At 38.9% G+C, this 13,450-nt stretch overlaps 1 protein-coding gene across 3 annotated transcripts in view; it reads right to left on the reverse strand.

Annotated features, from left to right (window-relative positions):
• The window catches only part of MID1 (midline 1), a 241,620-nt gene that overhangs the window by 21,142 nt on the left and 207,028 nt on the right, over positions 1–13,450 (reverse strand). For all 3 annotated transcript variants that reach the window (XM_017812359.1, XM_017812360.1, XM_017812361.1), the window contains exons 4-6: positions 9,964–10,071; positions 6,698–6,846; positions 3,175–3,302 (exon numbers count right to left, since the gene is read on the reverse strand). In XM_017812359.1, the coding sequence (XP_017667848.1) occupies positions 3,175–3,302; positions 6,698–6,846; positions 9,964–10,071 (385 nt within the window). The remainder of the gene's footprint in view (positions 1–3,174; positions 3,303–6,697; positions 6,847–9,963; positions 10,072–13,450) is intronic.

Genomic DNA, 13,450 nt, shown 5'->3' on the forward strand with positions numbered 1-13,450 from the left:
TGTGTAAATGACACAGCCAGCATGATGGATCACAAAGAAGTTCTTTGTAGCAAGACAAACTTTGTACAGATACAACCTTCCTTTGTTTTCTGTAGTGTGTATAGCAATTAAGCTGATAATATCGACACACGATGTACAAAGGTGAAAAGACCTCAGGGGTGCAGGAACAGACTACTAGACAGAATTAACCTCGTAAAAAGATCTAAACCATAAATATTTGTATTTGAATGAATATATATAATCTCTGTTTGGAGACAACTGGGAGAAATAGGCAACTCCAGAATGGAGTCAACTGCCCTGAGATATGTGCCTGAAAATTCTTCTTCGACTATAAAGGATGTTGAGAGTGATTATTTTACAGGCAGATTGCTAGGTTAGGGCAAATGAGTCTGTTTTAATCCCTCCTTTCATTTTCTTGGATTTTTATAATTTTGGGGTGAATGCTCAACATGGTAGCAAAATTCCAGCAGATCTGGGGAGAGGCAGACACCATAACATTTCACTAGTACTGTATAAGAAGTTAAAATGACTCTTACCCCATTACTATTGTATCTTATTTACTAGAATATGTGTTAGATATTGATTACATTCATCAGTCACATGGTGATACAGAAACTTCTTCCAGACAAAATCTCTTTTTCAAATATGGCAAGAACTCCTCAGCTCTATCAGGCAAGGGTGTTGCTGCCCTGTGCATGCCCCTAGTCTTGCACTGCCCAGTATTAATCTGTTCACTTATTCATAGAATCATAGAATCACAGGATCATATAATAGTTTGATTTGGGAGGGACCTTTAAAGGTCATCTGGTCCAACTCCAGACGGTGAGCAGGAACATTTTCATCTAGATCAGGTTGCTCAGAGTCCCATCCAACTTGACCTTGAATGTTTCCAGGGATGTGGCATCTACAGCCTCTCTAGGCAACCTGTTCCAGTCTCACCACCCTCACTATAAAGGATTTTTTCCTTATATGTAATCTAAACTTACCCTCCCTTACTTTAAAACCATTACTCCTTGTTCTATTGCAACAGGCCCTAATAAAATGTTTCAAGTATTGAAAGGCCACAATGAGGTCTCCTTGGAGCCTTCTCTTCTTCAGGCTGAACAACTCTAACTTTCTCAGCCTTTCCTCTGAAGAAAAGCCAGCAGACAGCACTCTGCATGGAAAAGATACACTGATTGGCAATGAAAAGACTCCACCCCCTCACATTCTCCTGAACTAACATGGGTGTACCAACTGCAAACTGGGACAAGTGAATGGACCCAGGAAGTGTTTCCAAGTGTTTTTGTCAAAGTGCTTTGTGCCCTTCATTGCAAAGTCTTGCTGTTAACAGCAGATGCTTAAAAACACTGCAAAATGAAAACCTACCATGTTTCTTCTGTTTTCAATTGAAATGGAATGAATTGTTCTAATTCTGGCATTGAAATCAAAACATCCTAAATTACAGTAATTTGTTTCCTTTATGAGTCATTGTACAGTCTGAGAGTGCACATTACTGAGGCTTTCAGTAAGGGTCTAATCCTGTGGGCTTCTTCAGATCAAAGATCTCAGTTAAGTGAGGTGGGGCTCTGCTCTGTGGAGAACTCAACCCACACTCTGGCAGAGTGTGCACTGTGTGCTCTCTAGTCCCAGATATAGCAAGATCCTCCAGTTCTGTGATGGGGGAAATACAGTGTCACTGACATGAGAAAACATCTTTCGTTGCTGAGCCTGTGATGTTGATTACTTGAACTGCTTCTGGTTGCTCGTGGGAACTCTGCCAGGCTGCAATCTGCTGCAGCAAGGAGGAAGCCCTAAGGGAGAGGATAACACCTGGAGCATCCACCTTCTGGGAAATGGGGTTTGGTCCCTGCTCTCCCTCCTCTGGCTGCTCCACGCTGAGCTCCAGCTGTTCTTTCACTTTGTTCTGCTGCAGTGGCTTTTAACCATTTCTCACTCCCACTTCATCACTCTGGTGGGGAGGAATGCAAGGAGAAGAGGTAGGAAATGCATCCCGGTTGTGTTGTGTAGCACCTAATGCTTCCTGGGGCAATCGGGGGGTGCTAGGGGTAATACATTCAGGATTAAGAGGGAGAGAGTACTAGGCTTGTGTAGCAAGGTTTTGGTCGTGGCTAGGCTACAAGGTGATCCCTGTCAGAAAAGACCAGGAGCTGACTCCATGTCAGACACAGACAGTCCTAAGATAGACCTGCCACTGCTCAAAGCTGAGCCCATCACTGATGCTGGTAGTGCCTCTGTGATAATATATTCAAGAAAGGGTAAAAAAGGCTGTGAAACACCTGGAAGAGAGAGGAGTGAGAAAATGGGATAGAAACAGCCCCGCAGATTCCAAGGTCAGGGAAGAAGGAGGGGGAGAAGTGCTCTAGGCTCCAAAGCAGAGGTTCCTCTGCAGCCTGTGGTGAAAACTAAGGTGATGCTGGCTGTTTCCCTGCAGCTCAGAGAAGACTAAAGTGAAGCAGATATCCACCTGCAGCTGTGAAAGATCCACAGTGGAGCAGGTTGATATGCCCTGGAGGAAGCTGCAGCCTGAGAGAGATGACCACACAGGAGCAAGTTTTCTCGCAGGAACTGTGGCCCACACTTGAAACAGTCCGCTCCTGAAGGACAGCATCCGGCAGAAGGACCAGTGCTGGAGCACTTGCAGAACTGCAGCCTGTGGGAAGGGCCTATGTTGGAGAAGTTCATGAAGAACTGCATTCCATGGGAGGATTCCCGTGTCAGAGAAGTGGAAGAGTATCAGGAAGAAGGAGTGACAGAGGTGATGTGTGATGAACTGACTTCAACCCCCACTCCCCATCATGTTGCACTGCTCTGTGGGGAGGAGGTTGAAGAGCTAGGAGAGAAGTTGAGCCCAAGAAGAACGGAATGGGGGACAGTTTTTCTCAGATATATTTTTATTTCTCAGTGACCCACTTTTACAATTAATTGGCAATAAATTACATTTATCTTCCCCAAGTTGAGTCTGTTTTGCCTGTAGCAGTAACTCTTGAGAGAACTCCTTGTCCTTATCTCAACCCATGAGCTTTTCATCTTATTTTCTCCCCTTACTGAAGAGGTGGAGTGAGAATGCCCTGGCAGTTAGCCAAAGCTGGGACTACGGAGAAGACTGAAGAAAATCCTATCACTACTTTTTTATGATGAATATATAGTAAAGCATCTTGATAAAAAAAGTACCTGTAAGATAATCAAGGCATTCCAACAACTTCTTCTCCCTGGTAAAATCAAGTGCGAAAGTATCAAAAGTATCATTGAGATTAATTTCAGGAATTAGAACCTGGGAGGATGCAGTTGCCATGGAAACCCTGTAATGAAAAGAAAAAACTCTTTTAGCACTCAAGACACAATAACTTTCACATCAACATTGACCTGATCAATATGATTATCACAGTCATTGTGATTGTTTTTTTCTCAAAAAGCTTGACAAAAACTTTTATGTGTATTTTATTTATGTGGTTTAAGTTAGGAGCTTGTCCTAACACTTTTATTTTTGAGAGCAAAATCTCCAATAAAAACTTATTACTGAACTTTGGTCTAACATGCAGTGTCAGGGAAGATTTAAAAAAAATATTAGTTAGGTAACAATATATTTTGAATTGTTCTTTCTAATGACCCGTTGAACCAAAGTAGCAATAGCACCATAATTATCTGTGTTTCAAGCAATCCTGACAGATGCTGCATCTCTCCCAACCCTTCTTTTTCCAAGCAGTTTCTGGCTCCAGGCATTCCTTGGCACTGCTATCCCAAGGGTTTGGTGCAGATCCCCACACCTCCTCAGCTGTTCAGCACAGCACACTGCTGTTAACTTCAAAAGGTACAGGGGGGAGATAAAACAAATAGATGTCAGCACAGTTTATTTTGAAAGGCTTTTCCCTGAAAAGCATGGGTGCATACTTGCATTTCCTCCAAAAACAAAAGGTTTCCTTGCCTACCTCATTTCAGGAGCTACATCCACATTTTCTCTGTCCTGCTGTACTAATATAAAGAGATGAACTTTCACAAGAAAACTGCCATCAGGAAGGATTTTTCAGATCCTTCAGCCTGGTATCCCAAAATGCGTATTTCTGGAGAGCTGGATTATGGATATGTTTACAGAATGTTCAGTTAATTTAGGCAAAGAGATTACTAAACCTCATTAGAAACTGGTCAATTGCTTCAGTTTGGAGATAAACAGACAACCATGCACACAATGCATGTCTGTTATCTGTCATTCATGACGTGTCAGATAAAAATATTTTGATTGCTTCAACTAGAATTTTCCCAAATCAGAGTATTTTTTCTGTAGACAGAATTGAAATGGCTCTGGGACAAATGTTTACTAAGGACTATTTTTTCATATATTTTTTGTTTAGTATTTTAGGAAAGTACAGTTAAGAGAGTCAAAAACTGATCTGTACATCTCATTGTCTTCAGCATAATTTTCAGAAACTGAGCTGAGGAGGGTTCCTAGTCAATAATTCTTGTTATACAGTTTTGAACATGGTTTCTCTTGCAACTGTGGTGTAGAAATTAGTTTAAAGTAGATCCTAGGACAGATTTTTTTTCTTATGGAGCCCAGTTGAAGTGCCTTTTGCCCCATGTATTTAAAGTGACAAATTATCTCAGCTTTTATACTTCTTTATTTTTTTGTAAGAGCTTATTCAAACACCTCCACAAAGCACATATTTATTATGTAGACTTTATCACCAGGCCTTTTTGGACTGTCATTTGGGGCCATGCAAAGGGTGCTCTGTGATTACATGTGTTACACTCAGATTTTGGTGAGCTCAACAATTCACAATTTCAGACACCATGTCACAATATTAGGTTCAGAGGACTGTTTCATTTTGTAATTCTTTCTGCTCTGACACTGTACTTGGTTGGAAAGGGTTTTTCTGGGATAAACGCATTTTGCACACTGCAAATAATGCACAGCCTAAATCATCGGAGTGTGTGTAATGACTTTGCTTGCTTAGCTACCAGTTGTGCTTACAACAGAGAATATTATACTGCAATTACTTTGAAATATGTGGATGAAGAAATGCAATGAGCATGATTTCAGGAGACTGCTTTAGCTGCTGGAGCTCAAGGCCCTGGTGAAACTGTTACATGAGCAGTTTAAAAGCAGACAAAATGTTGCTCACCACATGAGAACTAAGAATTACTTGTGAGGAATAATTTATTAATCTGATTTAGTATCTTTTTCCATTTGCAATTTGTCTGTAAGCACTTGGTGCTTTTTTACCCTTGGTTTTATTCACTGCCTGAAATGATTCCCTGATTTGCAGGGCGTTCACAGCCGTCTCATTACAGACAGCAATCTGTGATAGCCAAGAATTAAGTTTGATTGGGCCCATATGTCAGCTTGTCTCATTTTTGCTCTCCCAGTGTCTCTCCTGTGACTGTATTTATGATGCAACTGTTCATGTTTTACAAGTTCAAAATGGAGCTTCTCTGACTATTCTCTGGTAGTCACTTAAAAAGCTCTGTGTCTCCACAGGTTTCTGCCCTACTGCTGGTTCTGCTGAATACTGAAAAAAGGACAGACCCCCACATTTCGCTTTTGGTACTCATGGTAGTTTTACTACTAGCTTCAACTGGGATGCCACAATGTAACTTGGTGACAGAATACGAATTAGGCTCTAAGTCTGAAAGACCACATATTCTCCACTGCTTTGCCTGGCCTTGCCTTTTTCAACAGATTTTCAATTCTCTGAAACTGTAATGAACAACCCAGTGTTGATGGCTTTGCTGAAGACTGATACAGCAAACCACAGTAAGTGGTAGACTTAAAAAAATACATAATAAGAGCAGGGAATTTCATGCTTTGGATTCGGGGAGAATTGAGTGGAGAATGTAAAAATACAATGCAAACCCAGAAATAAAGAAATAGCTGAATGAATGAGCGTACTTTTGATGGCTTTCTTCTTCATTGTTCAGAGATATTCTCCCTGTTTTGTTTTGTGGTTTGTTTTTTAAATATTATTGATTGATTGCCAGACAGCTGATAATTCCAACAGAGCATTTTTTTTCATCAAAAAATACTGCAGAAATTCAGTGGTAATGTTTCAGCATTCACAGCACTGCACTGAAAATTTTCTGATAGCACAGTCCTTGTCTTGGGGTCCTTGATATATATGACATGTTGAAAAGAAGCCAGGACCCTAAAAACAATAGAAATTCCCTGTACCAAGGGACCCAACACAGTAACTGATGTAACTTCCAGACATTCAGACTGTTTAACCTCTATCTCTTCAAAGACACATGGTGGCTTGCTATTTGGTGAAAAATATGTATCCATTAAGACCATTACCAGTTTCTTCTAAGGAATGCACTTCCTGCCTGACTTCTTTCTCAATCTCAGAATTTTTCATGAAGTAGGAATTTCAGCCTCCAGAAATCTTTTTTTTTTCTTGTTGTGTTTAGTACCAGACATCTGCTTGGCAACCATTCTACCTCTTTCATTTGTGCATGCTGTTAACTGTTCTAAATCTTAATTTGCACCTTTTCTTGACTGCTCCTCAAAGGGGTGTTTTGATTTAGCATTACAGTAAGGTTTCTTCCCACTCTGGTACAGCACAAAGTAGTGTTTTAGGAGTGTGTGTCAATTACTGCTCTGTCTTTGACCACATCTGTGGTGTGACAAGACTACGGAATTTATGACAACTCAACAACCTTAAAGTAAGGTTTTTCTCCTTATCAAGAGGAATATCTTCTTTACCTTTCAGTGATATTTTTAGCTGTCTGCAGGAAACGAGCGTGATCATTCTCCTTCAGCGACTGCTCAGCCTGAGAGATGAGGGATGTCGAGCGCTCAATGCACTGTTTGCAGTTCGCAATCTGCTGAGCCAGTTTTCTCAACCTCACCACCTTGAGTGAAAACATAAGAAAGCAGTCACATCTCTAAGGTGTGTATCATGATTGAATTTGCACTTCAGAGGCAAACCTTGGCAAAGGAGGAGTTAAGACGAATTACTTCGGTGACAAGAGCTTCTTTCACACAAGCTTTGCGGGGAATTCCATCTAGCCATGCAACATTTTCAGTAAGGGACAGGCACAGTCTTTCTGCTTGAATATTTTCCACATGGAAAACAAAGGGAGAGAGCCAAAACAAGCACAGCTGGCCTATTTTCCAGCAGAAGGGATGTAATTTCCTGGTAATTTCTGCTTACATGATAACTAAGGGCTATTTAGATAGCCATTTCTCTGAAATTATGAGATCTGTGTTAAAGACATCTTATAGATTAACTACATTTTTCTTATTACTTAAGTGAATTTCATAAAAAGAAATAATCTTAAAATATAACTTAACAGAAAAAGACTATTCGGTTCTACTAAGAAGACACACCTGACCTTCTCATTATGTGCTTTTAGTCAAACAGGGTGTTTTCTTGTTGGATATTTTTAACGGGACAAAAGCACAGTAGTGCTGGAGAGATGATTATTATTACTGCAAACATATGTGCTGGAGATAAACACAGTAGATGTGACTGTAATCATTAGCTGAAAGGTTAGGAAAGGGCACAGTCAATCCTCCATTTAAAGACAATGTTGGCTAACAAAACTTCCAGGAACTAGAATAGTTCCTGAAAGGTCTGGGAGTCCTTTCCATTGTTATCACATCAGGACCATAGTTTGAACAGCAGTAAGAAATAGGAAGGAAATTAAGTAATTCTGGAGTTTAAAAAGGCACATTAAGAGCCAGTTACATTCAAAATGAGGAAACTAACAACAAAGTGGTTTGGCAGAAATATTCAAATTTATGATCAAGACAACATTCCCAATCTCAGGAATTACGGCACAAGCTATGAAGCTGCTAAGTTAAATTTCAGATATATTTGCATCCTAAGCATAAATGAGGGTGTCTTAGTATACCTATCTGACAACAGAAATAAGTAGGAAAATAAACTTTTTTGAAAAACTTTCCAAAAAAGATACTGGCCAAATGATTAATGTCATGTAACATTAGTATTTCTTCTAAAGATAGAAACAACAAAGCAGGGAAAATGCTGGGAATGTATGAATTTTAATAATGCTAATGATCTGACCAGCTTCTAGGATGAGCTAATGCCATAATGCTTTCTCTGCCTGTGCATTTGCAGAGATTACAATTTGGTCTATACCAGTCTAACCGGGAAAGGTTCATTGCAGTGTTAAGAAGCTCTTCTCCTTATTAATTAAAAAGTAAACAGTGAACTGAAATAAATGTTACCTTGTGAGTTTTTTGCAGTCAAAAGCAGGCATGTCATGATTTGTGACATATGTTTTTTGCTTGCTTGCTTCTTTTTTTATATCTTCTTCAAGAAGACAATGGATGATAAATTGTAAAAGGAAGAGTCTCATTTCACTCACTCTCCACCCACTTCTGCAATGGTAGGAATGAAATCTGCCCTAAAATTATCTTATCTAGTTGATATTTGTTTCTTTCCTGTTACAAGATCTGTGGGATTTTGTAGGTTTCAAGTGATAGGTGAGATTAAGGATGGAGCTGCACCGGTTTTTCACACTTGTGTGACTTCAAGGCTGAATCTCCAGGCTTGTAGACACAGCTAGAACTTTATACCTGAATGTAGTTACAGCTCTGTAGCTGTAATTACAGTCCTACAGAGAGATCTGTCATTCCCTACCTTCCAGAAAGGCCCCCTTAAAAGAAGATACATTGGGCAGAATTTTCTGTGGCTTTTCACATGAGTGTCTTGAATCCCTGAAATCTTTCAACATATATAACATTTGGGTCAAAGCATTCCAGATCTTTACTGGACCTCCACTGATATCACTTTTGGCTCAACAAAGCAGAACAAAGAACGGGGAGAGATTCTGATATCAGCTCTGCTCAAATAAATTTGGAGTCAATGTGTTGTAAATCTTCCATGCTAAATGGACATTAGAATACATCTTTGCAAGAAAAGTTTTTAAAAACAATCATGCATATAGCACAAATCCAAATGAATGGAAAGTTTGCTACTTCATTGGCAGCACATCTGGTCTCACTGCACAGAGAAACAGAGCTGAAGCAAACATGAAGAAGACCATCTATTCCATTTGAAGGGAATTATATTTTGTTAACAGCATGAGGAAATTCAGGTTCTGTCACGCAGTGTACAGGACCTGTGGCTTCAAACATGTTTAAGTCAGCCCCTGCCTACAGGTTTTTCATTTCAAGTTAATTGGAATATCTTGACAGCCCCATGAACCATTTAACCTGCTCTTGACTTTCTTCCTTTCCTGAGCTTTTCCCACACAAGAAGAGTTTATATTTGACTTAGTTAGGTTAGCAGTTAAAGAGTAAATACTGTGCACCTAGCAAATAAAAATATTAATTCAACTGTAATGCATTTCTGAGTTAACAGCTAGCAAAATGTGTTGAAACTTAAATATCAGAGATTTTTCCTGCTCAATATGTTTGCCATGAATAATCACTGAGCCTCAGGAATTAGAAATGCACACAATTTAATTTCTTGCATGTTTTTTAATATCTTTTTTTGTAAATAAATTAAGACTTCCTATTCGCATGAATTACACACACACATGCAATGACTGGAATAAAATATTTATGTGATAGTATTTGAATAAATAATGAAATTATCTAGAAAAAAAATCATGTAGATAATTGCCAGACATGATTCCAAATGCTGTGACATTTTGTGAAAGTAAAAACTAGGGGGGAAAAACTGTCAGGCATAAAACATAGTTCAGGAATCATTAAGTAGACATAATTGAATTGTGATTTACTGATTGTGACATCATGTCTGTTTTCATCCTTAAAAAACACAATTACACTTAGTAAGAGAAATGCCAAATAAACAGTTGAGGTCTAGCATACTAATTTTTCAAGTATTTCATTCTTCTTTACATGAAAGTAGCAGGAGCCCAGGACTACATAAGAACTTTTACAATTTTGTATTAATAGTACCTGCAGTCAAAAAAGCTGTAAACCCAAGGAAGCAGTATTGACCTGCTTGGGATCTAAAGAAGAAAAGATTTTACCTTTCCTTCTTTGATTTTGGTTCCAATTATTTGTCTTCTTTGCTGGATAATTTCAATGAGCTGGTCACATTCTTCCATCAGTTTGGTTTCTTGGCGGGACGCATTTACCTACAAAGAAAAAGATGATTAACAAAACTGTTTTTAACATTTTCCTTTCCCCTTTTCTAATTTGAAAATTGTAATTTCAAAAATGTTGTGTTTGGCACCTTTTTGCTCTTTCTGTGTATAATCTGTATGTTATTTTCTCCTCTCTCTCTTGTATTTTGTGAAATACTGAATTGAGTCTCAATGTCTTGTTTACAGGAGGCAGGACTTGCAAACAGATAATCAGGTATTTCTAACCCACATGAGAAAAGCCTGGTCCTGTGAGTATTGAGTCATTACCACACATCAGTGAGAAGTGAAGTCTCTTCAGGATGTGCTTAACACATCACAGTTTCCATATAAAGGACTGCAGTAAACACTAGTGCACTTAAGAGCATGAGTACTGGATCAGACAATCCATCTAGTGCAGTATCCCCTCTCTCACTGCTGCTAGTGCCAGGATCTGCTAGTAAAGCATGTTAGGAAAAAGTCCCAACGTGTATGATGACTCCCACGAATGTTTTCTCATCCTCCAACCATTTGCAGCTCAGAGTCTTCTTGAATCAGACACAATTTGTACATCATTACTAATCCTCAGAAGAATTATATTACATGGATTTATTTGGTCTCTCCTTCAACCCCTGGAAACTTTAAGTATCTGCACCATTCTACAGCAGTAAGCTCCACAGTTTAATTCAGAGGAAAGTGAGCAACTGTCTCTTTAGAGGGATTTGAACCTCCCTCCTTCCAATTGCATTTAATGACCCCAAGTTCTTTTACTGGAAAGGAAGCGAACTAATGATACCTATATATGTCCACATATTGGTTTCCAAAAGTTTCAAACCACCAAAGATCCAAGTGACAATACCAAGTCATGTGTCTTGACTGCCTTTGTTATTCCCGCTTTATCTCCACAGTGAATCAGACAGAAAATAATAGATGTGCTCATGTAGTTTTCTAAAGTATAAATATATGAGCCAATGAAACTGTTTCTAATGCAAAAAAGCTCTCAAAGAACATTAGCTTTCCATGGAAAAAGTTGACTTTTGTAAAAAGTAACAAGAAAACTGATAGCAGAAAAGTTTTGATTCTCAGATGAAAATGTTTTTTTTCTGGAGCAAGTTGATTTTTTCGGTGAAAAGTCATCATTTTGTACAAGAAGAAAATGTACTTCCCCTTCAGCGGTAGTATGGTTAGCTTACATGTATGTGTAAAGAGTCAGAGAAAAAGGCAAAAAGGTCTAATCATATCTAGAATAAAGTAAAATTGAAAGGACTGATTTCAGAACTATGTTTCCATTTGCACTTTGCTAAGAGTAAAAGAAGGTAAGAAGGTAAAGCAGGTTAATTGCCCCTACAGCCATGTCACCTTTTCCACTGTGCTAGTAAGAATCAGTGGTGAACAATAACAGGCAATAGTTTCAGGTGACAAGTAACTGTATTTCACCCCTTGGCTATTTTTTCAGTCCGATGAGCCCCTTGATCTACATCAGCATTCTTTTGTTTTCCTTCCAACAATGTGCTTAAACATGCATTTACCTGTAAGCACATTATGGAACTCGTTAAGCTTAAGCAAATGCTTATATATCTAAATTTGGACCAGGACCAATTTTACAAATAACCTCCTTATGTGAAATACACAGTGTCCTCCAGGCAAAGAGGGGACTTTTTGCAAAGGCTTGCTTTCATCAAGGTTTTGGATTATCCTTCTCAAACCTTCATAAAATAGAGGTTTGTTTGCACATTTTAGAAGCTTAGTTATTAATTAGATATCAAGATAATGAAGAGAGAATACATTTGTTTCTGGAAGGGGTCCGATGTAACTGTAAGTGCTGAAAAGATCTGCGTGCAGGAGGTGAAGATGAAGAAACTTCCACTGTGCTGTTTTAGGTGCCTACCTATCTCCTTAGGTTAGCTGTTTGCTATGCCTGGTTTCTCACCACAGTCCATAAGGAGAGACAGACCACTGAGCAGCTCACCCAAAGCCTCCAGCAGTGCCAGTGTCTCTCCACTGACAGCTCAGGTAGCCTGGAAAAATTAATCAGTCAGCACTGTCCTTCCTATTGCCTCTCCTTGTTGTCCCACCACCTTGGCTGCATCATGGACCTTCCTTCAAGCACGAAACTCTGCAGGGCTGTTCTCAACAAGCTGTTCAGTGCGCTAGTTTCCCCAGCCCTGACTTCAGTTTCACAAGTAGACTGAAATTCCACCAAAGAGTGGGGAATCCTACACAGGCTCAGCCAGTGGCAGTGATCACATCCACTGCTTGTAGGCATAACTCCTGTGTCAATACCAAGGTCAGCTCACACCAGAGCCAACTTCAGCACTTAATTATGGTAACACTTTTGGCACTTAATTACAGTAATACTTCATGGGATTTTTGAGTAGCTTCCACTCAAAGCCTTACTTCTAGCAACACTTACATCACCAACTCGTTTTGTCAAGCAGAACTAATTAATTTTTGGGATAACTGTCATGAAACATAGAGTAACAGGAAGGTTAAGTCAATATTGTTTCATTTAATGCTCTGGTTGATTTGAATAACAATGTATTAATTGAATCTTAACTTAAAAAGCCCTAGACTTAGAAAACCAAAATGCTTGGGAAAAAATCTTTGGATTTCTTTGACTGCGGAATTCTTTTTTTCTTTGAAATCTGAATAGTACACTCTTTTATAAACTTCATTTGAAGACATTTCCAACTGTATAGCTTGCACAAGCTTATTAAAAATGAAAGGAATATTCCAAAATTATATGATACATCTGAGCTTTGTATGAAAAAACCCAAACCCCAACATTTAATCTAGGGCTTTTCTCAAGCTGAAATACTCCTTAATCACATTTTCAGCCTACAAAACCTCTGATTGAGTAATAACTTTATAATTGAGCACATGCCTAATTTTACGTGCACTATATTAGCTGTGGCCCTAAAGGGACCATTTGTGAGATTACCACTGAATATTATTTACTTTTTTGTTTCCTAGGAGTCATATGTCAGACCAAAGACCCATAGGCATGGATCAGGGCTCCACTGTACAGGTGCTACAGAAATACCAGAATAAGGCTTTGCCTTCTGCTTGAGTTCTTTGATGAACAACAACCTTGACAATAACTTCCAGCTGGGGCTGGCCAAGGAATGCAAGTTCTGTCTGGTGAAAATATTTGAGGTTTTACATTCTACATTTTTCCACAGTAAAAAACAGAGGCTTAGTTATCATTTAGCAAGAACTATGACATTGTCTACAAACAAGCAAGCAAGAACTGATTCTAGTCCTCCCGCTTTTGTGGGGAATTTATTTCTACTTCTGTAATATGCAAAGATTTTAAACAGGTTACTGAAAAAAAAAACAAAACCCTTACAAATTTCAAGTTTCTTTCCAGGTTTTGCGGGCAGATGGATAGGGA

Source organism: Lepidothrix coronata, unplaced genomic scaffold, assembly GCF_001604755.1.
Source record: "Lepidothrix coronata isolate B3197 unplaced genomic scaffold, Lepidothrix_coronata-1.0 Scaffold35, whole genome shotgun sequence".
Lineage (NCBI taxonomy): Eukaryota > Metazoa > Chordata > Aves > Passeriformes > Pipridae > Lepidothrix > Lepidothrix coronata.